The following is a 27,350-nucleotide window of genomic DNA, read 5'->3' as shown; positions in this document are numbered from 1 at the left end:
GGCGGGTGTATATTTGCAAGCTCCTCACTGATAGCTGAATGTTGGTACAATCAGAGGGAATTACTCAGAAAAACACAATGTGAATGATTAATCTATATACTGCTGAAGGATATGAGTGGTTAAAGGATACTTTGGAGAAGAATATTTTGTATATTGTCATAAAATTTATCAATGTTTTTGGTAAGTGTAAAATATGTGGGAAGAGCCTACAGAATGAAATGAACCTGTAGAGCTGGAAGAAAGAGAACATCCCAGAAACAGTTTAAAAGAAAAATCAAAAAGATGTGGAGCAGGAATAACTGGAAGAATTCAGCTATAGAGCAACCACATTACCCATGAGTGTGGTTTATTTCCTGAAAGTTTGAATTTTAAAACTTGTACACCTGATTCAATGCTGCCCTGTCAAAGAAGTCATCTTGAGAAGCTGTTCATGCTGCTTATTACTTAGATTATTTTCGGAACTTCTCTTATAATTCCTTTCTGAAATGGACACTTAAAAAATATCTTAATTTAGATAAAGTCAGAACTATTCTGAACCATGTCCAGTGAAAAAGCTGGTACTTAAGCCAGGTGACTTATTTCTCTCTCTTTCCCTTCTTCCCTCCCTCTTCCTTTCTTTCTCCTCCTCCCTTCCAAAAAAAAAAAAAAAGAGAGAGAGAGAAGACTAAAATTGATTTGCATGTCTCATTAACCTTCTCTGAAGAGTTCCAGAAATTATTCTAAGCAATGCAATGTTATTGTAATAAGAACCTACTTTCCAAGTTAATTACATTGGATGCTTAAATTCTGGTTTAAAATATTTTGTTTTGTGGCTTTGTAATTCTATTCCTTGGAATGAATTATATATGGCTTTGGCTGGAGTGTTGAAACTGTAAACTACAGGAGACCTGAATATTATTTTCTAACTGATGATGGGTTTGAGCAAGCAGCATGGAGATGAGAGATGAGGGGCAGTGCAAGGAATGGGGAAGATGCTACGTGGAGTGTCGAGTTGAATTAGGGGTGCTACACTTTTACCAATTAGAGATATCCAGAAAGAGCAGCCAGGGGATAAGGGACATTAATTACCATCCCCACAGTTGCACTAATGTGGTGGTAATGAGCATGCCTGTGGGAATTCCCAGTGAGGGAACTTCATCAGATCAGAGCAGCCAACAGGGGAACGGGGTGAGATGGAGGTGCAGGTGTTGAGGAGGAAGACAATTTCATTGGTCTGACTCTAGTTACTTCCAGGGTTTCTGCTAATTTATGTGCCTATATTTAGAATACTTTCTGAAATACCTCTCCCTTCTTCCCTGCAACCCCCTGGTATTTTCTGTTCACGATACATAGAGCAATAACCCTGGTTTCCATATGCATCTTGGGTAACCAGATCCCTGACTGCTGGACTCATCTCACAACTCTTAGAAGTGTGGGCTGGGCCAGATCTTTGCAAGTTCAAAAGTATATATCTTTGGGGAGGCAGAGAGGCCCTAAGCTCAATATGTCACCTTTCTTAGCAGAACATTATCTTGGTACACTCCCACTTTCTGTTCTTCTACAACCTTCACCCTTTAACGGATGTCCTTCTGTGAATAATAATTGTTAACGCTTGGGCGCCTGGGTGGCTCAGTCATATTAAGCGTCTGCCTTTGGCTCAGGGCGTGATCCCAGCGTTCTGGGATGGAGCCCCACATCAGGCTCCTCCGCTGGGGCTGGGAGCCTGCTTCTTCCTCTCCCACTCCCCCTGCTTGTGTTCCCTTTCTTGCTGTCTCTCTCTGTCAAATAAATAAATAAAATCTTTAAAAAAAAATTGTTAACGCTTAAGGAGGGTTTACTATGTACCAGGCCTCATGGTAAGTTATCTCATTTAAGCCTTACAAATCTAATGAAGTAGGTTTCTTTTTGTCTTTTCATATTATTCCTATTATGTAAAAACTTGGATGACTCTATGTATAACCAAATGGGAGTTGGAGGGATATCAGGTTTCATGGTAATATTTGTATATCGATCTATGTGTCTGTCTCCATTCACCTTTCTCTCTGTCTTCATAACTATCTTGTTGGCATACCTTCTTCATACTTTTAACCTTTCTTTTATTTTATCTTTACAGGTATCTGATCAATGTCACTTTTGAAGGAAGAAATCTGTCCTTCAGTGAAGATGGCTACCAGATGCACCCGAAATTGGTGATAATCCTTCTGAACAAGGAGAGGAAGTGGGAGAGGGTAGGACATATCTTTTGACAATTCTCGAGCAAAGTAGATGGGTAGAGATATAAAATTTTGCAACACGTTCAAGAAAAACAAAACCAAACCTTGGTTTTGGTCTCTGAGCGGGGAATTATGAGTGCAGTACTTTGAAGAACATAGGAGAAGCCATTCCTCAAACTTGCATCTTCATTTTCTTGCTCCTTGGTTAATCAAGAGATTCTTTTCTTTATGCATTACCATGTTTATTGGTTATGGTGCTGTCTGAATCATGACTTTATCCTAATGGAAGAGAGTATGCATGTATAATATAATATAATTTGGTGAAGAAATCAAATCAGTGATACAATTCAGAAGTTGTTTCGTACACAGTATACTAGGGAGGTCAATGAAACCTAATTTACAAGCACGCAGGTTTGAATTTACCGTGATTAGAGGCTTGCCATGCTAGGCTTCTCTCGGGATCTCTCCCACTGCCAGCTGATCCCAGTGTCTGAAACTCTACCAATTAGAAATTAATTTCTGTGGGTGCCAGACCACCTAGGTTCAATTCCTAGCTCCTCTACTCACAGACTTGTCTACTTAGGACCTTGGACAAATCTCTTAACTACTCTGTGCCTCAAGTTTCCTTGTCTGTAAATTGGGATTAAAAAATAATAGTACCAAGATCACAGAATTGTTATGAGGATTAAATATATTAATATACATAAAGGACTTAGAAAGGTGCCTGGCACATAGTAAGCACTTAACAGGTATTTGCTTTAGTTGTTATCTCGGATTCCTATTTAAATACAGATGTTCCCGAGAGTAATGTCAGCACTGGTGTTTCTCTTGTATGTTCTTCAGGTAATTTTTTCCTTGAGATGCTCTGCTGAGAAATGGTTCTGTGGATAAATAAGGTTCGGAGATGCTACCTTCCGTTTCTCGTTCTGGGAGGTTCCCAGAACATAAAAACATTAGAAAGTTCAGAGGAGTCCTGTCTATAGCAAAGAGCCATCTTTAATTTTACTTAATCTGGTATTTCCCAAATTTATTTTACTATGAGACCCCTTTGTTCATGAAATTCATATTCTGTAAAACATGCTGGGAAACACTGATTTAAGGCAATTTCTACAGACTCTGCGGGTCGATTGGCTGAGAGCAAGCTTCAGGGTGTCAGCATGGCTCTGACTGGAATAGAAACCTAACTATATATTTCTAGAAAGAACAGCCAGGAAAAGAGATCAGAGATAAATTTCTTGAAATTCACCATCTTGTCAGAGAGCCCAGGACAGGTAGTTATGTGAATGCTCACCTGTGAAACAGCATGTATGGCTCATGTAGTGAAAACCCAGGGCCTTATTCTTCAAAGTGAAAGACCTCAATCGGTCCTATAGTCCCTTACATCAGGGCACAGCTATAAGACTTAGATTATTCCTTATGTTCTTGATTAAAGTTGTTCTCCCTTTACTGAGTTATCATTTGTTCAGAAGTGCTTTTCCTCTGGGCTCCTGCTCTTCACCCCAATCAAGCTGCTTTTCACCACTGCTGTAGAGACATAATAATTTAAGAAGTGTTCTGGGACCTCATGTAAAACAGGCACTTCTGTGTATCTCCAGAAGAGGAATTATTAATAACTGAGGCTTCATACGTGGATCAGAGATGTCCAGCCTGGGGTAGCTTTTATACAGTAGACTCGATTACTGCCTCAAGTAGGGTGCATCTCACACCTGTCCTTCCTTAAAGAGATGCCACTTACTGTCACTCATGCTGACTTCTCAAGGCTGGAATCTGAGGCCTGTGACCAGCCCCCACTTTCCAAAACTAGACACCTTCCCTAGGATATGGATCCCTTCCCTTCTTAACAACTCTACATTTATGGTAGCCCTTGAATTTAGTCCCCCTTGTATGATCTAGGAACCGTGTAATAATTTTTAAAATGGGCCTCCCTGTCCTTGATGCCTATCTTTATCCATTCAGATCAGTCCTGGACATGGCTGCTAGAATGAGTTTCCTAAGGCACAACTCTGATTACATTCTTTCTCTGCCCAAAACTTGCTCAGAGCTTCTGTAGTTTATGAATTGGGTCCAGACTTTATTCTTGCATTCAAGGCTCTGGTCTACCTTTCAAGGCCTGTCTTCTTTGCCTTGCTGTTTCCTGTCTTACCATCAAGCTACACTGGGCTCTCTCTGTACATCTTGCTTCCTGTACAGCATGCCATGATGTTTCCTTTTTCTGGAATGGGTTGTCCAATTATATAAATCATAACCATCCTTTGAAACCCAATTAAAATGGTATTGTCTTCTTCTCTGATCTTTGACTGAGATATAATCTCTCATATTCCCTTGTCCCCTGTAGCTTTTGTTCCTACCTCTGTTGTAATACTGTCACATCTGTCGGTGTTAGGAGTTGTGTATATTTGTGCATCCAGACCGCAGAAACTGTGTCTTTATATCGCTCTGTCCTCCCAGCAACTTGGAAGAGTGTATTGCATAGAGAGGTTCAATAAGTATGTGTCAAATGAAAGAGAACCATTACATAATACAAGTCTAAAATCTATCATTAAGAATCCAAGTTTATGCTATTGCCCTTGATGTAATACCTCTTTTGGGGGGCAGAGGGGAGATAAAATCTTTATGTAGACTGAGTTTTCATAGATCTTACTTTAAATGTACTAAGGGATCTTGTTATTTAAAGAAATTCTGTGGTTAATCTTTTTATAAGGCATTTTGGGAGGCGGTGGGATCATAGAATAGAACATTTTCATACTGACTTGGTTAAGTCAGGGAACATTGCTGAAGAGAGGGGTCTTTACTGTCCATTGAGTTCACAGAGCCAGGAGGCTCCCCAGTGTGGAACTCCTTGTTAGGGCTTACTTGTGGGTAGCGAGGGGTGGCAGGAACCAGGCATAGACCTAGAGTATGTCTGGGATGTGCTGAAATTGTACCATGGGAAGTTATACATTTTTTCTCCATTACCCTGGCTCCCAGGACCCTCTGTATTCTCAGGATTTCTAATACCACTCTAGAAGGTTCCATGTGGTCCAGGGAAGATTTAGTGTCTTTGGACTCCATAGAGGTAGGCACCAGGGCAAAGAGTCTACAGTGAGGAGATGGACACTGGGAAGATAAGTGGAGAAGGAATCTGGATTTGTGGGGGAAATGAAGGCTAAAAGACAGGACCCGCAGCCTCTGGTCATGCCCCTAACTAGCTATGCGACCTGCTCTTTTTACTTTTCTGAATCTTTCTTTTCTCATGTCTAAAATCATGGCATGAGATTAAGAAGACTCCTAGGGTCCTTTCTGGATCTAGCTTCTGGGATTGGAAATTTCAAATTGTAAATAAGCAAGTGCTTGAAATGGAATTGGGGTATGAGCTGAAGCATACAAAAGGAACCTGAGTCTGTTTCTAAGGACAGTAGCTCCCAGGGAATATTTGTCATTCTTGTCATTTAGATAAATATCATCTCCTCAGAAGGCCTTCCTTGGTGACTCAAGCTAAAGTAGCCACCCAGTCACTCCAACAGAACAGCTGATTTTAATTTTCTTCAGTGTATTGTCTACCTGATGTTTTGCCTATTTGCCTGATTGTTTATTGCCTGTCTCTTCACACCAGGACACATGTTTCCTGGGAGCAAGGACCTTGTTCACCTCTGTAATCCTAACACTTAAGAGGAGTGCCTGGCTCAGAGTGACCTCTCAAAAGATAACCATTAAATAAATGAAGAATCCACATGCTTAGGAATGTTAGTTCACTTCTGCCTGAAACTCTCCCAGGTGGACAGACTGGTTTACTGAAGAGCGCGGGAGAGCAGGCGCAGGTGCCAGCAACACTCTGGGGGGCGGGTCGGGGGCCATCTTTAGTGAGGCCCAACTTCCCAGTGGTGGCGAGCCTCAACAGTTTTCAACAAGGAGCCTCGGGTTGAGGAAGACTCAGATGCTGGTGTAAACCGTTGTGATGGGCCTTCACTACATCCTTTTAGGTTTTAAAAAGTAGTCTCACAGCCATTCTCTTAAAAATCTGGCTCCTTCTGAAAGACTTGAAGTCCAGGCAACGTAATCTGGGACTGAGCATGGTTTTGGAAATCGGAAAGAGCTAAGATGAAACTAATGATGTACTTCATGTTGGCTAATTGAATTTAAATAATAATAATAATAACAAGAGAGATGAGATGAATGCCCCACAGTGCCATTTATCAGCTGTGTAAACCAGGCGATGATACTACCCAACTCTATTTCCCTTTGTAAAATAGGGTTTTACATAAGGCTGTTATAAAGATCAAAGGAGATTTTATAGTAAAGCACCAGTTAATAGTGACTGAAACATAGCCAGTATTCAACAAATGTCAGTTGGTGCTCTCCTCCTTTTCTTAGGTGACACTTGCACATGGTGCTAAGTCAAATGGTACAAAAGGGTATCCAGTGAAAAGAACATCCTCTTATCTGTGATCCTTGGTTCCCTCAGGCCTCTCCCCTGAGAAATCATTGCTTCCAGGTCTTATGTATTTTCTCTGAAAACACTTCAAGCATACACAAATTTTATATATTTACGCAACCTCCTTTTTTAAAAACAAACAGCACCTGCTCTTGTGAACTTTTAATGGGATCCTATGTAAGTAGCTACTAAGGAGGCATGGGTCAGGGGCTTAGAATAGCAGATCTCTGGATCAGAATTACGTTCCCAGAGAGCCGAGTAATCTCTTTGGTATGTCAGAACGTGGAAAAGAACGTTTCACAGGGAAGGCACGCATATATGTGTGCAGGGATAGCATGGTGAGTTGGAAAGGGCAGGGAATGGTTGGAAAAAGTGTGCAGAGTGGGTTCATTTATAAGTCTTCTCTCTAAGTGGGGGACAGCTGCATAAACTTGCATTAAAAATAGTCTGGCACAGAGAAGCAGTTCCAACGAGCATTCAGGCTTCTGTCTTTATCAGAGCCTCTCATGATTTGCTTCATTGCTACTGCTCTCTGCTTCCATTTAATCGTTCCTAAAATGGAGATAATAAAAATGAAATGCAGTGGGGGTGTGTTCTGAGTAATGACTTCAAGAAATGATGATGGTGCATTTTCAGGCTGTAAGACGTAAACAGGCTTTAGAGGGACTGTCTGGGTCCGAATTGCAGGAGGGTATGTATCTGCTTGCCTTTTCCCCAAGGATAAGAGGTGTATTTTATAAGCCCACTCCCTCTTCTCTGCCTCCACCTATCGGACAATGCCCTTTCCCGAATCCCAGTTACCATTTTAGGCTTGCAGTGCTGAGATATTACAGCCACATCCACCCCTGAAAGGAGGGCTAGAAATAAAAGAACTTAGCACACACTGCTGGGCCCATAATGGTATTTATGAATTAATGGGTAGATTAGGGGGAGAGGGGAAGGGTACTAAACTGGTAGAAGGAAAAAAAAAGTGACAACAGCAACAATATGCTAAAACCAAATGCTCTACCAGCACCTGGAGCCTGGGATGAATGAGACAGGTTACGAGATGCTCTATGCCTCTGATAGCCTTGTAGCCAGGAGACAGCAGCAGCTCCAGGCTGTGGGTGCTCTGTGATATGAGCACCTGAGGATGAAGGTGATCATATTCCAGAATGATCAATTTGGTGATGATACAACAGGTTGATTGTTGCTGTGGCAGATGCCACTTGAAAGCTGTTGACTGACAAAATACACAGCCACTCCATCTCCTCCTTGACATGCGTGCTCACACACACACACACATACACACACACACTCAGTCACTCACATCCAGACTGACAGACTGCTTATGACACAGGAACCACATCTGTTTGGTTACCCACTGTATGTCTGTGACAGCCCAAACACACCTGTACAAACTGTGTTCCACCTCCCGTCCTTGGAGGAGAGGCCAGGGAATAATCCATGCTCTCTTCAGACTTCACAGAGGTTGTCTGAGGAGGTGAGACAGAAGCTTCTCATGTTGGGGGTGTTTGTTCTGGATCTCCTGATACCACCGTTTGACAACGTGCTATTTTTACCGACTTTGAACTGAGTACTAATATGCATCATCGGATTAAGGGATTAGAAAACAGGATCCATGGAGGAAGGCTATGGGAATTGGGTTTGTTAAGGGAAGAAGAAAAGGCAATGAAGTGATGACTTACTCTCTTTAAATGTATGAAGACTTATTGTACCAAGTGTTGAGATCAGCTGTTCACTTTCTCCTCTGAGACAGAACCAGAGTAAGTGGGCTTAAGATCAAGCAGAGAGGATTTTTATTAGCTATAGGGAGGACTTCTTAATAGAGAGAAGTTTTGAGTACTGGAACTGTTAACAATACCAGGGGATGACTTTGGAAGTTCTAAAAATCGGATATGTCCTCCTCTCTCTGCAACGTACAGACCAGCCCAAACAACAATGCACAAAATACGTGGCTTTAAGTTTTCCTTCCGCTCTCCCTCCTCTCCCTTCTTCCCTGCCCTTTCCTGCCCTTCCCTTCCACACATAGTTATTGAGCACTGATCATGAACCAAGCATAGCCCCCACCAAATTAGTATTGTAGCTTTCCTAGTGGCTGGGGAAGAAAGGAAAAACAACATTTATGATTTTCTTATAAAGATAATTTATTAAAAGACTCAATAAAGACATTTTGCTTACTAAAGACATTTTCGGGGGGGGCATAAGGTAAAATTTACTGGTATACGTACCTACAAAGGTATTGCAGGGAGAGGGGCACCTGGGTGGCTCAGTTGGTTAAGCATCTGACTTCGGCTCAGGTCGTGATCTCAGGGTCCTGGGATTGAGCCCTGTAACTGTCTCCCTGCTCAGCAGGGAGTCTGCTTGTCCCACTCCCCCTCCCCTTCCTCATGTTCTCTCTGTCTCTCTTTTAAATAAATAAATAAATAAATAAATAAATAAATAAATAAATAAATAAAATCTTTTTTAAAAAGGTATTGCAAGGAGAAAGGTGCTTATTGTGGCACTTAAAATTTCTATAACTTCAGGTGGTGTTTAAATCTTACTATTTGATATGGTCCAATAGTTGGGTGGATGTTTCATGTTGCTTGGTTAGTAAAGCCTCTGCTGATACTAATTTATGACCATGGCTTACAGACAGAGTGGCTGGATGACATGGTTTTGGCTGCCTTTCCGAGTTGTGATTATCACAGACTGTCACATCCAAGTATTCCCTTCTTATTCCCTGAGCTCCTAGAGCCATGGTCCACCCTGTTCATTAACCCCTTTCCTGGGGTTCCAGAAAGATTCCACTGGGGGCCAGGCCCTAGGAGGAGAAAGTACACTCTTAACCCCCAGTGTCTGAATATTGCTGTTATTAGACTCAGTCCACAGCATCGAATTGCAACCTAGCATATGTTTCTAAAATAATTTGGAGAGAAGAGCAGGATGTATTGAGGGAAGAGACTTCAGAAATGTCATTTCAGGAAGGCAAGTTGTCTTCATGAGTTGGTCGTCAGCCACTGAATGAAAGGGATAAAAGAACAAGATAACCTGGTTGACTTTACTTTTAAACCTATACATGTTGATAGGGGAGGAAAAGCAGACTTGAACTTGGAGACTGAAGTGCTGGCTTAACAAAACACTGTAAAGAGGAAAGCATCCCCAAAACTAAAAGACGGCTGTCATCCATCTTGTTTAAGTTTTATTGAGATTTTTATTTTGAGACAGTTATCAGTGGTTGGCTTCTGAGTCCTCTGAACTATGTTTCTAATTTCCAGGTTATAATACTTCTTCCAGTAGTGGTGTTGAAGAAGAAATAGTGGTGTACAGGTTAAAATACTCTTGTGTTTATACGCGGGTTAAAAATATTTATGATTTTCTTATTGTAAAGGTCATTGATGCTTATTAAAGACATTTGGGGAGATAAGAGAAAATCTCCCTATACACATACAAAGACTTAGTATTTACAGTTCTTCTATTTCTTACTGATGCTTTTTTCTGTGCATGCTATGTGTTTGTTATATATAACCAGGAAAATACAGTAGAATTGAGAATACAACTTATGAACAGTTTATAATCTGCTTTCTTCTCTTACTGTGATATTTTGGATATTTTTCTATTTTGTTGATATTATCCAAAGCATGAAACTTAATGACTGTCTAATATCCCATTGTAAGGATGTATCATACTTCTTTAAACTGGTCCCTTGTGACAGACTGTGTATTAAATAAAGACTAATACTCATGAAAGTAATTGCGGAGTTTTTGATGGTCCATATTGATGCCATAAGACTGCTTTTCAAAGTAACGACTTTGACCACTTTTCCTGTTATCTAATGTCCCTAAACGCTAAAAAATGAGAGCCCTTAAACTGAGAATTGCTTGGGTTATATTAATTCACTAACAACCAATGGACATATATATATATATTGTTGGAACGGAGAGCTTTCCTTTGTGATTCCTGGTCTGCCAGGTCTCCTGGAGGTTTTTTCTTTCTTTTTTTTTCTTTTAATCTTCTGATTGAGTGTGTTACCCTCTAACTTTGCTGATAAGAATATTTTTTATCTTTGATAGTTGGAACATACGGAGAATGGGGTTGGCTATGTGGTCTGTCTGTCTGCAGTTTCATCATTGGGATCATTTTCTTGAGAGCTGGAGGCTTGTAAAATTCAGACCCATTTTCCCAAGGAACTTGTAGGCCTCGTGCTTGGTGTGTCAACCTTTCTCGTGCTATTTTTGTTCTCCATGACACAAGAGACAAGGAGGCAGGGAGATCAATCCCCTTCTGGCACCAGTGGGGGCAGCACCTGGCTAACTCATGTAACCTACAGGCTGAGGAGCCTCCAGACTGACCAGGCCTCTACAGCAGGGCACTATTCTTTTTATACTTTTATGTATTTTCCACCAAAGAAGATACTTTGTGCATACATTCATGGCATGTCAACTTTAGCTGAGATCTGAAGTTTGACATTAAAACTATAATATCTGGACATCCTTCATACACAAACAAGCTCTATTGACCTAGCCTGACAAGATCATCTGCTTTGAGTTTTTCCTGCAGTGATGATGGATTTGTACTAGTCCGTATGCAACCTTTCTCTCTGTAATACTTATTTATGAGAGCTGGCCTGGAGCAGGGTAAACAGAATCCATGTACACAGGGAGGAAAGCTCTGACCTTGGCATGTTAACTCTGCTAATCGGCCTGCAATACAAAGCTTTGAAAGGAAGTACAGGCCAATGAAGAAAATAAATGGTCTTTAAGCATGGAAGCTATTAACAAAAAACCTGAATATGAATCTCCCACGATAGCCATAGAACTCCAATTATTTGGAATGATTTTATTATTTTCTCTATTAGAATTATCTCTTTATAATTTGGTGAACATTTTAGTTCATTATTTATGGAACACTTGGTTGTACGTACATGTATGCATATCTGTCTATATATATGTATATGTATATCTATTCTGTATCAATATAGAGACAAGAGAGGTGGGAGGAGAGAGGGAGGATCTAAAATGGCTTGGAAGCTCTCACCTGGTATAATCCAGGTGTTCTCTGCTGTCATAAAGGCTACCCACTGCTGGTTCGACGGGTATTCTAGGACTTAGCTCTGTCAGTTAAATGTTGTAAAGGTTTAAACTTAAAGCAAATCTGCGCTAGGGGAAAGGTGAGAGGAAAATTGTAATCTTGGGGAGGCAAATAAAGAGAAGAACACGTGTAGATGAGTCATGGGAGATTGATGGGCATCTAGAGGAAGAAAACCATTCTCCTTTGCTATATTTTCCAGGGGACACAACATTCTGTGTTTACACCAAACTCCTCTAGATATCCTTTCACATTGTTCTATTTCAAGGGTTTGGTGTAGGATATCTTCTAAAATCATTGTCTTTGGCTATTCCTGTAATATGTACCATTTTTCTTCATTCATCCCCTAGGGAAAGGAACTTGCTGGCAGAGGAACAGAATAGTACCTCAAAGTAGAATTTCTGGTGGATAGTCAAGCCACCTCAGCATTCTCTATATAGAATAGTAAAACAGGGGCGCCTGGGTGGCACAGCGGTTAAGCGTCTGCCTTCGGCTCAGGGCGTGATCCCGGCGTTATGGGATCGAGCCCCACATCGGGCTCCTCTGCTGTGAGCCTGCTTCTTCCTCTCCCACTCCCCCTGCTTGTGTTCCCTCTCTCGCTGGCTGTCTCTGTCTCTGTCGAATAAATAAATAAAATCTTAAAAAAAAAAAAAAGAATAGTAAAACAAACAAGACCTTTATTTTCCCTCTAGGAGAGGGGAAAGATGTGCAATTCTAGAACAGTCTAGCCTAGAATTGAAGTTTGGCCACTGACAGATCTGACATTGATAGAGCACTTTATTAACAATGTGGCTTCTCAAGAGCTTTGGCATATATGATCTCATTTTGATTCCTATTAAACTTTTGGCAAATACTTGTACAGATAAGTAAACTGAGACTCAGAGAGGTCACATGGTTTGCCTAAAGGCACACAGATGAGTGCCACAGCTGGGTGTAGCCAGCTCCACTTATGCCCCGTCTACACTGTGCCTTAACACATAGAAGACTAGAAGAACACAGCTAGACTGATAGGACCGAAGTGTAGCAACATCATTGGGAACAGTTGTGTAGACCAGAGGACAAGTCACACCATTCCGCTTGCGGCGGGGGGAGTAGTTAGTCGTTAGCCCAGACTGTGACCGGCTATTTCAGTGTAACATTTTCCTGAGATTAACAAAAATGAAGAAGGAAGAGATGGAGGGAAGGAGAGAGGCAAGAAAGAAAAGAGCAGTAACACAAAAAAGCTTTTCTGCGTCTCTGTATCCCTGTACCTCCTCACTTTCTGTTATTACACACACACACACACACACACACACACACACACACACACACACGCATATATCCTCCTCTCAGTCGAGAGCAAGAACCTATCTCCTCAAAACCAAGGATGAACACTTATCTTTCACTAATAAGGCATAGCCGCCTACAGAAACAGCTGTCCAGGTCCTGATCGTGTCAAGGGGATTCTCTAGGAAACCGTTATCTTCTGCATGCCAAGCTCTTTTGAAATTTGGCCCCCATGGTGGTGGCACTGAGGCCATGCGGCCCCCTTGATCAGACAGCTGCTGGAGGTGTAGAGAAATGTCGAAATGCCAAGGGGAATTTAAAATAGCTGACCTACAAAACAGCCCTTAAATCTGAGGAGAGTGACATGAAATTTTAACTTAGCTTTACATAAAACACAATCAACCAAATATTTTATGAACTCAACTTACTAAGAGAGAGGAGTTTGGGGATCTCATGTAAAACGAGATGAAGATTCATTAAGATTACATATATCTTATATTAAATATATGTATCTTTCATATATATAGCTGGAAGACAAAGAGCCAAATTCAGTGAATAAGAACACTGATTTTCTGTGATCCATCACTGCCACTTAAATATTTCCCCAAATGTGATTGTGGGTCTCACTGCGTGGCACATGTGTTAATTTAAGAGTGATGAGTATTTTTTTATTTAAATAATCATCTATTTATGTTTATAGTTCTCTATCTTTGGCAAGTGACACTTGTCTAACATTTACAGTAATGTGAAATCTTTAAATACATTTTTAAAAGGAATGCTATTATATGTATTAAGTTAAAAATAGCCTAGGTGATAACACAGATGTGGACAAAATTGCTACAGTGGTGCTTGAATGAGTGAAATTCGGGAAATAGTTCCTCAGGGCAAAATGTGCTCCCTACCCCAGCCCCCAAGTCACAGCATTCAAGCCTGACCCACCTTCCACCTTCTTCGCCCTTCACCTCCCTGCATTTAGCCTCCATGCCAACATAATTGCCACTAACCCTTCTCCAATACCTCTTGTACTTTTATGCCTACATGCCTTTTCTCATGCTCTCCTCTTAACCTTGGATCATTAAACATGTCCTTTCAGACATAGTTTAAAAGCCAAGGCTTTTAAGGCATCTCATCTTACCTCTGCACAGCACAGTGGTTCATCTACAGAAGCGTAAATAAATATTGTTCCACCTTTCTGTTCCTCAATTTCATCTATAAAGTGGGAAGAATAGCTGTGAGGATCAAATAAGTTTTAATTCATGTCAAATTCTTGTACAATATCTGGTGTGTAGCAAGTGCTTTGCAAATGTTCAGTTGCTTTGCTGAATGTACTATTAACCAATGATAACGCAATGGAAACCGGGTTCTAGAAAACAAGAAAGTGAAGAGAAACGATAGTGCACACACCAGAGAACGAAGTTGGATTTTGGCCTTAGTCACTGAAAGGAAGGCACTGGGAAATAAGAAAATTCTTGACATGTTCAGTGATAAATTCATAATGAGCAAGATTTCCTCCTTTGTTGTTAAACTTTGCACAAAGGTTTTTTAAAAAATTGAACCTTAAAATAGTGGCAAAGTGCATGACTTAGCATGGCAGTCCAAGCTGGGCCCATCACCCAGGCAGCAGGGAACTGAAAACCTCCTTTGCTTAGATTTATCATATCTGTGGGTTGTCGGTAACCATTGAATAACAACCCAAACACATTAAACAATAATGACGGTTTCTGAAACCTTGTAGTGTGTCCTTGTGTCATTTGATCTCCTTGGGTTTTGTTTCATTGTAATAAACCACCACTTTGTGGTTGATAATAAAGAACCCCCAATCTCCCTTTCACAGCCTCCCTATTGTGTGGGAAGTAGATTGGCCCACAACCATTACAGGAATTCCTTCCACAAAGGGAAGTGGTTTATGTCAAAAGACAGTCCTAGTCAGGGTCGAATATAAAGGGAATGACACCTGAACGTGTTTCACAGTTTGCATCCCTGGTCCTCAGTGTGGTGCCTGGACCAATAGCATCAGCATGCCTAGTACCTTATCTGAAATGCACATTCTCCGGTCCTACCCCAGAAACTCCGAAAGTGAGACCCAACAATCTGGATTTTGACCTATAAAACGCAGGGATAGTTTATCACAGACATTTCCTTTTCACAAGGACAAGAGAAGTATTTGTTTAATGGATATTTAAGACGGCCACTCTGTCATTGTCCTCTGTTCTCATTTTATTTTCCAGCCATTAACTGTGAAATAAAACTGAATCTCTACCCCTCCATAAAGTGGAGGACAGATCCAGAAGCCTGGCAAGAACGAGTTAAGGCCTGCCCCGCGCATTCCAGGAGATTCTGAGTTACCTACCGTCTGGGGTAGCTGCTACAGAAACTCCCTGATATTAGGCTGGTTTAGTCTGGGTTTACTCATTCAGCAAATAGCTCCAGAACCCCTCCCAAATGCCAGGCACTCTTCTGGGTGTAGGGTAACCACTAATAAGACCAACAGGTTCCCTGCCCTCAAGGAGTTTATGCCTTCTTAAGGAAGGTCACACAATGAACACATCAACAAGTAAATAAATAGGATCATTTCAGAGGGCACCAAGCTGCTATTAGGTGGTGAGATAGGGGGCAGTGGTTCTCAGCCACATGATGTCATCCCCCAGAGGGCCTTTTGGAAATGGCTTTATTATTTTAAATAAGTTGCCAGTTTAATTCCCAAGGAATATGTCCAATGGCTGTTGTTTGAAATTAACTGGCAACTTAATGTGAAAACTTTTCATAGTCGACCCATAAGACCTCTTCTTAAACTTTATATAGATACTGTGTTGAGACTATAGACCCACTTCTGAGCTGCAGGGGAACGTGGGTAGTATTTGATCTTCCATTTTTCCCTAGTTTTCAGAGAATTTTGTAACTTGACCCATCAGGCTATAAACATTCCAGTATTGATTGATTTTTCCAAAGAATTGAGATCCATCAGGCCTCAGTGTTTAGTAAATTGCCTACCTAACCTGCTACAGGTGAGCAGGACAGTGTTTTGCAGCTATTGTGGTAATGACTCTCTCCATTGTCTCCATGTGACCCTGGAGGTCATGACGGGTTACTACAGGAAGACCCAGTGAGGACGTTTAGGAAAGGTGATACACTCGCAGTCCACAGACTGCTTTTGGATCATAGACGTGTTCTATGTGGTCCAAGAGAGGTGTATTTAACTGGCACTTAAAAATTTAGAGAATTCTCCTTAGAACTCCAGGTTTCTGGATTTCCTGAAGAGATCAAGAGAGTGGCAACACTGGGCTCACATTCTGCTGGAGCTGAGGGGTGTAGCCTCCTTTGGATGGAATGCACGCTCTCCAGTTCAATACAGCCCTCCCCACCCCCCACCCCCAATGTCCTATCACTTTTATTAATGATCTACCTGGTTCTTATAGAAGTTTGCTGGTTCTTACAGAAGTTTGCAACTCATAGAACAGAAGTGAATTCGGAAAAGATTCGGTCCCTGCTTAAGATCTAGAATGTATACCTTGAGAATGGGTACATTCAGGTTTAAGGAAGTGGGTATTTCTGGAGCAGACATGGTCTTTTGATAGCTTGCTGCAGTTCACCTTGGAGTCTCTAGGGGGCAGCTGAGAATTCTGAGTACAGTCTAAAAATATATCCAGTGTCCAGGGCAATTAAAGTTCTATATTGCACTGATTTTCCAAATTCACCTTAGAATTGTAGAATGAAAAAGACATTACCTGTCTAATGGGATTTCTGTTTGTCAGACAATGAAATACAAAAATACAAACTGTTGATGCCTTAAAAATTTTAGGCATATAAAAGTTGTGAATTAGTCTCTTTTTTTTTTTTTCTTGGCAAAGTAACAGATAATCCTAACTGGACAGATATCCTGGAAAGGCTTCATGGGTGTGAGCTTTCAAGGGGAATTTAAATGATCTAAGGGCATTTCCTGGCGGAGAAGGGAAGGGTTCAGGCAGAGGAAAAACTCAGCCAGGAGACCAGGAGAAGGAAGGAAGGGGGTGGGCAAATAAAAAGTGTGGGATAGTAAAAACTGAAATTAGAAACGAAGAAGGGACAAATGTCACCTCTTAAGGTAGGAACAGAAAACTAATAGAAATGAAAAAGACAGTGACAGAGTCTGAGTGTAGTGAGAGATCAAGGGGGCTTCTGTGATGCTAGTCTGATGAAACAAAGTGGGAAAACAGAAAGAAAAAAAAAAGCAGCATCAAGAAAAGAGGTTGAAATGGTCCTGGCAGGAGAAGGTGTCCGCTCAGACAAGATTTTGAGCATTCAGAATAGAAGGGAAAGAGCGTTAATCATGACAGCAGTGGCACCTGTATCTTTACATGCACATGCATTCAGCATGTAAGGGGAGTGCTTGGTCTCTTTCTGTCTTGGAGACACTAGATTCCCCCCACCCCAGCCCCAAAGTTAGAAACACTCTGTCTCCAAACGGAACTTTCTAGTATCCCAAGAACTACAGTGAGTATATAGCATTTTCTCCCACTCTGCAAAGTTCAGATAAACCTTTCTTGTTTGATTTCCATTGGCATCTCTGCTTTCCACGTGGGAAGCAGAATCTCAAAGTCCACTGGAAGAAGGTATTCCTTTTCCTCCCTGTGTTTAGAGTTCTCACTTCTTTTGTCAGGCAGATTCAGTTAAATTCAACAAACATACTGAAGGGCTTCTCTAGGAAGGACCTTGTGCTAGACGCTAAAAGGAAGAAAGGTAAACAAAACGCCCTGTTCTCCAGAAATGTGCCCTCTTAAGAATGTTACACGGGTATAAGACAGGGAAGAATACGATTGTGGTAGGCAGCCACGAAGATAACGCCCAAAGATCCCCACCCATATTTTTATTCTTCCGATGAATCATTAGCCACTTAAAGACTAAAGGAGAAAAATGCCCTCAACTGTGTATATAAACCTATTGTACACAAGCTAGGATTCCTTTTTCAAAACTGGAGGAATCCTGTTCCATCTTGAGTGATAACCTCTCTTTTATGCAACTGTACTTACTTGTGTCTGATTCCAAAAGTATAATAATTGTTCATTAAGGAAAAGCCAATAAAAATAGAGGAAAATAAAGTTCACCTCAAAGTCTACCACCCAAAGATAATTTCTGTTTACATTTTGGTTTCTGTCAGTCCAGTCTTTTTTCCTCTTGTGTTCTTATATATTAAAAATGTGCTTTAGAGATATAAGTGCGTACGGAACACCTGGGTGTTTCAGTTGGTTAAGCGTCCAACTCTAGATTTCAGCTGAGGTCATGATCTCAGGGTTGTGAGATCAAGCCCTGCCTCAAACTCTGCACTGGACATGGAGCCCACTTAAGATTCTTGCCCTCCCTTTTCCTCTGTCCCTCCCCCATTCCTTTAAAAAAAAAAAAGAAATATAAGTGCATATTTTTATAAAATCAGGATAGTATTATATATCCTGTTTTGTAATCTACATTGTTAATGATGTTTTGTGAATAGTATATCAAATATATATTATTAAAATATAAAAATATGATATAAACTATATCATTAAGTATTTATCCATTTATCTATTATCTATTTATGTTCATCTATTTATCGTGTAATTTTTAGTGCTGTATATTATTCCATCCTTTAGAAACTCTGTACCTATGTTATAAAATCCCTGCACCCCTACGTGCCCCGCCCTCCACACACAAGGGGCAAAATCTTGGCCATGGCTCATTGGTCTAAGTGTGTTGGCAGTAGCGAGATCCCTTCATTGTTGGCATTTGCCCCACATCACTCCCTGGCGAACTACTGGAGGAGAGAACACCAACAGGTGTTTTGGAGAACTCCAGGACTCCTGCCTGTGTTGGCTCTTCCCTTATTGCCGAACATGAACCCTGCTCCTTTTCCAAGCAAGCACAGCCCTCCTGGGACTGACGTTGGAGTTGCAAATCTGTCTCTTGGTGCTTTTGCCTAAATGCCTTTTTAAACATACTCAATAATAGATGAGCACCTGGGCCCTTCTTCACAAAGGAGAGCTCAGGCAGTTTTTAGAACATGAAAAAGCTATTTGGCCCTTTAGAGCAGATTCTTGGAACATCCCCAATTCCCCAGGACACCATTTAATAACTACTCGCTCCAGGACAGCAAGTGGTTTGCCTGGTGGGTTTTGTTGCTCTATTTGTTCTTCAAATTAGTTTTTCAATCCTGGACTCAACTTTCACTGAATCTTTGTAACCAGTCGTTTGGCATGGATGTTCTCAGTCCCCATCCCCACTTCTTTCTCTGCTCTGTCTCTCCCCACTGCTACATGACTCAAGCAGGTGTCTACTACCTGACTGGGTCCAAGTATCCCAGAAACAGGTACATCCATTCCCTTCAGCTTATCTTGGCTCTGCCACCAATTAGTGGGTGACCTTGGGCGAGTCACTTAATGTTTCTGGCTTCTCTTTCTATATCTGCAAAACAAGAGGGTCACGTTAAATCCCTAAGGTCCCTTCTAGTTCAGAGGATCCATGGTTTCAAGCACGTATTTGGATTTTCTGTAGTGTTCTGACTATGACGTATTTTTTAGTGACAACTTTTTGTTCATCAATTATAAGAATTTTTTATTTTTAAACGTCATTTCCTACCTTGGGAAACCCAGTCATTCAGCTTCATGAACTTTGTTAACAGCTACCTCTGGAAAGGGGACTAAGAAGGGAGGCTGAATTTTTCCGTCATCCTGCTTCTCTTGCCTTTATAGTAATCTGCAGTAGTAATAATCTAGAGCAGCCATCTTTGGAACCTTGCTACCAAACAATCAGGGAATAGCCGTTGACCATCTTTGCCTTATGCGGACCCGTCTGCGCCTCCTTCACAAAAGAGACATTCATGCTAAGAGTCAAGAAGGACCACCTACACGTCATGTGTCCCAGTTGCACACACAGACCACCAGAGTTCCCGACCCCCCTGGAAAGCAGGCTCCTCCTCTTCTTCTTTTCTTTTTTCATTCTGTTTCAGGATATTGTCTTGTAAGTGACTACTTCCCTCTCTCTCTCTGTGATCCCTTTCTTCAAAATTCAAAATAATTTATAGAGCAGGGTAGTACTTTTTTTTTCCTTTTGATATTTTGAAGTCATTATTCTATCTGGGACCAAATTGCATGTTCATGCTTTGAGTTACTGTTCATTCAACAGATTTTTAATCCATACCTGTAATGTGCTGAATGCTATCCTCCAAAAAAAGAATGTGAGGAAGATGAGAAGATTGACATGTGTGTGGAAAAAGCCAGAGACAGTGAGGAAAAGGGAAGACATTACAAGAGAAGCTAGAAAAAGAGGAACAGTGTAGACTCCACCCAGAGCAGGAAGCAGGGGAAATGAAGGGAAAGGAGTCAAAAGATTGAGCAAGTCAAAATTCTAGTGTATGCCACCTCTTCTGAAGAAGATTCTCTAACGTGACAGGCACCCAGGCTGACGAACAGTAAACTATCAGTAATAGCTAACACTTCTATAATACATCAGTATTTATAAGTCAGGCATCAGTATTTATAAGTTAGGCACTGTGCTAAGCAGGTTACTTATTAACTCATATTAATCCTCACATCATCCCTATGGAATCAGTATTTAAGATGAAAAAAAAAAAACCACCAAAAAAATAATGAGGCCCAGAGAGGTTTAGTGGCTTTCCAAAGGTCACACAGCTAGTGGGTAGAGGCCTTAGGATTTGGACCATGCAGTTAGACTCCAGAGGCTATACCGAATACCATGTACACTGAATAGCATAGGAAAAGATATGGTCCCATTCGCATTCTGCTGGGGGTGCACATTAACTTCTAAGTGTCCTGATGCCTGCATCCCTTCCCCATCAATTCTTGCTGCTCTGAAATTCAAGCCTCTTGCTCAATGGCTGCCGAAGGTGTCCAGCATTTGTGCTTTAGCCTCAGGCATGGCTTGAGTAGAATTAACCACTGGCTGGGCAGCGTGGTTCTATTCTGGGCAGAGCCAGGTTAGGAGAATGAGCCTGAGAAAAGACATGACATTTTGGCCCTCAGGTTTGCTGGTACACAGAGACATGAAAGTTAACATGGCTTTTCACTGCCGTGAATGTCTTGTGCTTGAGAGTTTTTCTTGTTGGAATGGCGATTCCCTCAAGATGATATGCAGCCAACATCTCACTAATTTCTAGCCTCCTTGGGTTTCTCAAAAACATGGTTCAGCTATGCAAGTAAAACAACTGGCCCAACTTAAGTAATTGCTAATTTTTTTGTTTTACTCAGAAGGAGAATACTGTGGAAGCCTGGCATATTCAGTTCCGTTTCTTCCGTTGAAATGTTGTTTCTTGTAGTCCCTACCCTCTCGGACAGCTGGGAGCTTCTGGTTCTCTTGTTTGTAGACCTTCGGGATGGAGGGGTAGCCAGAAGTTGGGGCAGAATATCATCCTCAACCTAATAGCTATTCTTTTTTTTTTTTTTTAAGATTCTGTTTATTTATTTGACAGAGCACAAGCAGGGGGAGAAGGAGAGGGAGAAGCAGGCTCCCCACTGAGCAGGTAGCCTGATGCGGGGTTCGATTCCAGGACCCTGGGATCATGACCTGAGCCGAAGGCAAACGCTTTACCAACTGAGCCACCCAGGCGCCCGTAAGAGCTATTCTAAAGCCTCAGACTGCGCCCTGTAGACCTGGAGGCCAATCTGGCTTTACTACTACTATAATGGTCAATGCCCTTATAATGAGTGGGTGGGGATGCCTGGACCTTCATTCTCTGGCCAATACCAGCTGAGAAGAGCGAAACACACTGGCAGGATGGCCGGACCCGGACCCCAGAGCTTTCTGCAGTCTCAGTTACAAAAGAGAGCAGAGTCAGCACATGCGCACAGCCGCTTGCCGTAAATGGTAATCAAGTGTCAGCAGCAGAGCCAGTGGACTCATCTATAGCAAGCAGTTCGGAGCGCCGGTGCCGAGAGCGCCTGGTGTGTCTGTGTGCGGCATTGCCCTTCGAGGCTCCTACCCGACAGTTCACGCAGACCCCAGAAGACAGAGCACATCAGCTGCAGGTGTCTTGAGATGTGCTTCATGTCAGGATTCTTGCTTTGGTCTTTCATACACAAACACACAAGTGGGATTAGTTCACCGTGGCTGAGAGCTCCCATTCTCCAGTTTACTGCTTCTCAACTTTGCCACATCTTCAGATATTTCCCGGCAGCTTCTTTGCAAAGACACTGGGGAAACTTTTCTTTCGCCTTGCCACCTCCTCCCTTTTTCTTTCTAGCTAGTGCTGCAGTGTGCTTCTCATTACGTCTCTTATCATGATAATTCCAGAAATAACCTCTGCCTTTTCTGTCATACCTTTTAACCGAGGGTTCCCGTGGAGCCACTCTAGCAGGGAGAGCTGTTCTACAGCCCAAGTCTGCTGTGGCATTCCTCTGCTTTTGGGTCAAGGAGGGAAAGTACTGGAAGCACAGGTACAGCTTTTTTTTAGTTAGGGGAGGCACAGGAGGGCGGGAGCAGAGTTGTGCGACCCCTTTTGTGGTGGTTTTTGGTCAAAATCATACATTCAGTTCAGTGTCTGGTTTAACATATAGTTACCCATGTAGTGAAACCATTTAGGAACCATAGGCCCATACTGCAGGAGAGAGGAAAGATGAACAATTAGGGGTGCCTGGATGGCTTAGTCGTTAAGCGTCTGCCTTCAGCTCAGAGTCCTGGGATCGAGCCCCACATCAGGCTCCTCTGCTGGGACCCTGCTTCTTCCTCTCCCACTCCCCCTGCTTGTGTTCCCTCTCTCGCTGGCTGTTTCTCTCTCTCTGTCAAATAAATAAATTAAATTAAATTAAATTAAATTAAATTAAATTAAATTAAATTAAATTAAATTAAAAAAAGAAAGATGAACAATTAATGTGACCAAGTAATGATCATAGACAAAATATGCCTCTGAAAGTGGATGGTGACATCCTTAGTTGAAACAGTGGACTATTAATCAGCCTTAAAAAAGGAAGGAAATTCTGCAATATTTAATGTTATGGATGACCTTTGGGGCTATATGCTAAGTGAAATGAACCAGTCACAGAAAGACAAACATTGCATGGTTCTTTTTATATGAGGTGTATAAAATAGTCAAATTCATAGAATCATAGAGTGGAGTGGGGGTAGGGGGAAATGGGACTCACTAATCAATGGGCATAAAATTTCCATTATGCTGGATAAATAAGCCCCAAAGGTCTGCTGTACAACCTTCTCCCTGTGGTCAGCAGTGCTATATTGTGCATGTAAAAAAATGTTAAAAGGGTAGATCTCATGTTGAGTGTTCTTACCACAGTAAAATAAAATTTTTAGAAGTTTAAAAATAAAATTGAAACAAATTTGAGACAAACTTATTCATGTGGTTCGTATATAGTCACTGTGGTCTTGAGTTCCCACTGTATACACTTGATGAACAGAATGGAAGTTGTCTACTGGGCTAACACTGTGCTGTGTGCTTGCATTGTAATTGTCCTTCCTAACACCACCGAGACTTCCTAGCACTCAGTCCAATAAATGGACCTACTACCTTTCTGACCTGTCTTTGGTAGTTGACACTGGTGGCCCCTCTTCCCTTCTTACAACTTCCTCTCTGGTTTGTCTCCTTCCCTCACTGGCTTTCCTTCTGCCCCTTTCATCCTAACTCTTCCCTTGCCTACCCTTGTTTATTGGTATATCCCAGGGCTCCATTTTTGATCTTCTCATTGTCTCACAGACCTATCTCCATGGACTTCATGGACAACCCATACCTAAAAGCAATGGCTTCCAAATCTATACACCCAGATTTTTCTCCTGAGCCCTCAACCACATTCTTAAAACCTTTACTTTTATGTCCCATGGAGACCCCAGGTCCACCAAACTCAAAACTAAATTCCCCATCTTGTTTCTCTCTTTCCGATGTGCTTCTCTTCTTATATTAACCTTGGTGCCACAATCTACCCAATTATCCAAGGTAGAAACCCGGGAGTCATTCTAGGTGATTCCTCTTTCTCATCTATCTGTCTCGTATCTACCTGCTACTCTTTATTTCTTCTCTTACTGCTTTGTCATTTATTGCATGAATCACTGCAATTGCCTCTTTCCCTGACTCTGATCTAGTCCTAGTCTAATGTATCCTTCATACAGTGTCGGAAGGATCCTCCTAAAACAGAAAATTATTCATGTCAGTTCCCTGACGTTTAAACTCAGTAATAGCTCTCTGGTGACATCAAGATAAAAACTCAAAGCCACGCTAGGGAGCTTTAACTTTCATTTTCTGGCTCCAGACTCCTGCAGTCTGCTTCATTCTCATTTTCTATGATTCTTCAACTTAAACCCAAAGTTCTATCCGTAAGAAACTGATTGTGGTTCTTTGACTCCGCCATACTCTCATCTCCCTCCACTTCCATGTGCTTTTCCCTTTATCGCGAAACGTAGACTTTTCCTCTTCCGCCTCCAACCTTTTCCACTTGGCTAACTCTTAATGACTCGTCAAGGCTCAGTTTAGTTGTTGCCTCCCTTGGCGAGCTTTTCCTGACCTCACTGCAGGCTTGGTTAGAAAACTGAGCATGTGCATTCTTGAACTAACCAACTTAAACCTTCGTCCATACACATACCACACTGTATTGTACTCGCTCATTTTTAAATATCTCTTGTCTCCAGACTGCAAGTTTCTGAAGAGCAGAAATGGAGTCTTTGATCTGTATATCCTTAGTGCATAATGTAGCCTGGAACAGAGTATAAAGGCTCAATAAATGTTAAATGAAAGAGTAAATAAAATCCTAAATGCTTTCATTTACTCTCACAACTTCCCACCAGCTAAATATTATCCCAGGCTAATAGATGAGGAAACCAAGGTCTGCGGGAAGTTGGTCCCTTATTCAGGATCACACAAATACCAAGTCGTGGAGCAGTGAGAGTCTGTCCAGACCTTGTTAGATATTTTGCATAGGCCAATGGACTGATTTCTTTCTACTAGCACTCTGAAACAACTTTCAATGAAAAATCTTTCTACTTGGTTAGGGGAGAGGGAGGGAAGAGCTCATACGAAGGATCTAATGTCAGAGTTAGGCTGAGTGAGAACAATTATCAATAGATCCTGAAGCCCAGTGAAACAGAAAAACTTTATGGTGGCCTCTAGTTTAGTCCCAGAATTTCTAATAATGCCAGTAAAATCAACACCAGCCCACACCAATCAGCTGATATTCACTGAGCTGCCATTATTTGCTTGGTTTTTAGTGGAAAGATCTGGGAGATGAAAAAGCAGAGTGTAAGAGGCCATGTTAAGCCCATTAGATTAAATGACATTTCCTGCATTCATTTATTCACTTAAAAAAATTTATTGAGCATCAACTGTGCACCAGGCACTTATCTAGCACTTTCGTACTAAGATTCAGTAACAAAAAAGACAAAAATCTCTGCTTTTATGGAGTATTCATTCTAACTGGAGAAACAGAAAATGTTGGAAATAAGTAAATTATATGGTATGTCTGATAGAGATAAGTGCCCAAAGAGTTAAAACAAGGAAGGAAGTATGAAATACAGCAGGGAGGGTGTTACAGTTTTAGGTAAATAGCCAAAGAAGACCTCACTGAGAAAGGGGACTGAAGCATACCTGAGGCATGGAGGGGATGGAGTGGGAGTTACTGAGCTGAATGAAGTGGGACTTTTTTCCTGTTTGCTAATTGATGGTAATGGGATATATTTCCTTGTTCAGAACGCCAAAGGAAAGACCTGAATCCCCAACCCTTATGATTTTGTTTGAAAGACAAATCAATATACACATAAAGGGAATTTTCCATTATCTTAATAAGAATGTTGAATTTTAAGTGAGAGAAAGAGAGAGAGAGAGTCCCTCCTATGGGGTCAAGGGAGACTTCTTGTGATCTGAGTGGTGTCCAAAAGGAAGAACAGAATTTATGTTGACAGGGGAGGAAGTAGGGGTCTGCAGGCAAGATAATGTTGTGAAGGAAGGAGAAGAAGCACAGGGACAGAATAATGAGAGGTCAAGGAGAATGATGGAATAGGAAGGGAGCTTCCACACAAAACAGTGGGAAGCAGTGAGAGCATGAGGTTGGCTTGGGATTCCTGAGAGATGAAGAATACAACGAGCTAGACTCTGGAGGGCCTTGACTGCCAGGCCAAAGTGATTTCTTCCCATTTCCACTTTGTTCATAAGTAGAGTCCTTGCATTAACATTCAGTTGAGAGAACCAAAGAGCGTAGAGCGTCTCTCACAGAGCTTGGCATGTGGTGGTGGGTGCTCAGTGAAGGCTTCGTTGAAGTGAATTGCTGGTTATCTAAGAAGGGCATTGCAAACAATGTGTATGATTTTTGAATGCTTAATCATGTAGTTCACATCCACATGGAAATATTAGACTATTAGAGCTAAAAGAATACTTAAAATATGCTTCTCCAGCCCCTCATTTTTCAAATGAGAAAACAGAGGGCTAGACTTCTGAATGATTAATTTAGCTTGGTTGATGGGGAAGATGGGGTTCTTCAGTATTATTTTTCCAACCACCTCTTCTGGGGACTTTCCCCCCAAACAGACAGTTCTGTCTCTCCCTGATACAGGCAGTACGCTCTCTTTATCTAAATCAGTATTCCTCAAGTGGATATTCCATGGAACCTTAGCCTCACATGATCCACTGTGAAAAACTGGTTCCTATTAAGTTAACTTGGGAGAGGTTGTCCACTATATATCATCATCTTAAAGATGAAAATGCACATGGGGAAAATATAGGCTTTAAAATTCCTATAATAAAGAAAATTGTTTAATTTTGCTGTAGAATTTCTCCAAACATATTTTACCATGGCTTTTTTTCACTAAGTACCTATAATCCTGTGGAACTCTCTTAGGAATCATGAGCAATCAGTCCTTAGCACCAGATGGCCATTTGCTAAAAGAGCCTCTATAGCGAAAGAGGAAGGTAGATAAATCCAGAAGAGGAAAGCCTTAAAATAATCAAGGAAAATTAGGCAATTAGGGAAAATCCAGTGCTCGTCCTTCTGGTTTGTGTCTTCTCTGCCTGTCTTCTTGCCTTAATTCCTTCCTTCAAAAAAATAGCTTTTGAGTGTCCACTGTCTGCAAACTACCATGCTACCAAGCTATGTGTATATTATCTTGCCTATTCCTAATAACCCTCTGGCAAAGTTAGTAATAGCCTCTCCAAATGAAGAAACCCAGCTCAAAGACAGTAGGTAATATGCCTATCATCATACAGTTTAAATAGTAGCAGAGCCCAGATTCAAACCAGTGTTTAATTAAAGCTAGTATTTTTGTCTATCATGCTATTCTTCCCTGGTCATTTCTTCTCATCCCTCTCTCTGTTTCTTCTCTCCCTTCTGATGTCAACCACACAATGCATAAATGTTAAAACCAATACCCTAACAGGTTAAAGGAGATACTGGACTCTCAAGGAGATTCAACAATAAGGCTTCTATATCTGTTAGGCCTCTTAGGTATTCAATTTAGCA

General features: G+C 41.4%; 1 protein-coding gene across 1 annotated transcript in view; it reads left to right on the top strand.

Moving 5' to 3' along the window:
• GRIN2B (glutamate ionotropic receptor NMDA type subunit 2B) overlaps positions 1-27,350 on the top strand; it is a 276,351-nt gene that overhangs the window by 170,318 nt on the left and 78,683 nt on the right. Inside the window, exon 7 of the mRNA XM_087855925.1 lies at positions 2,093-2,207. Coding sequence (XP_087712051.1) covers positions 2,093-2,207 — 115 coding nt within the window. The remainder of the gene's footprint in view (positions 1-2,092; positions 2,208-27,350) is intronic.

Source organism: Ursus americanus, chromosome 25 (genome assembly GCF_024610735.1).
Source record: "Ursus americanus isolate L20-20 chromosome 25, mUrsAme1.1.p, whole genome shotgun sequence".
NCBI lineage: Eukaryota > Metazoa > Chordata > Mammalia > Carnivora > Ursidae > Ursus > Ursus americanus.
Note: the sequence above shows the minus strand (reverse complement) of the source record. Positions and strands in the feature narration are given on the sequence as shown.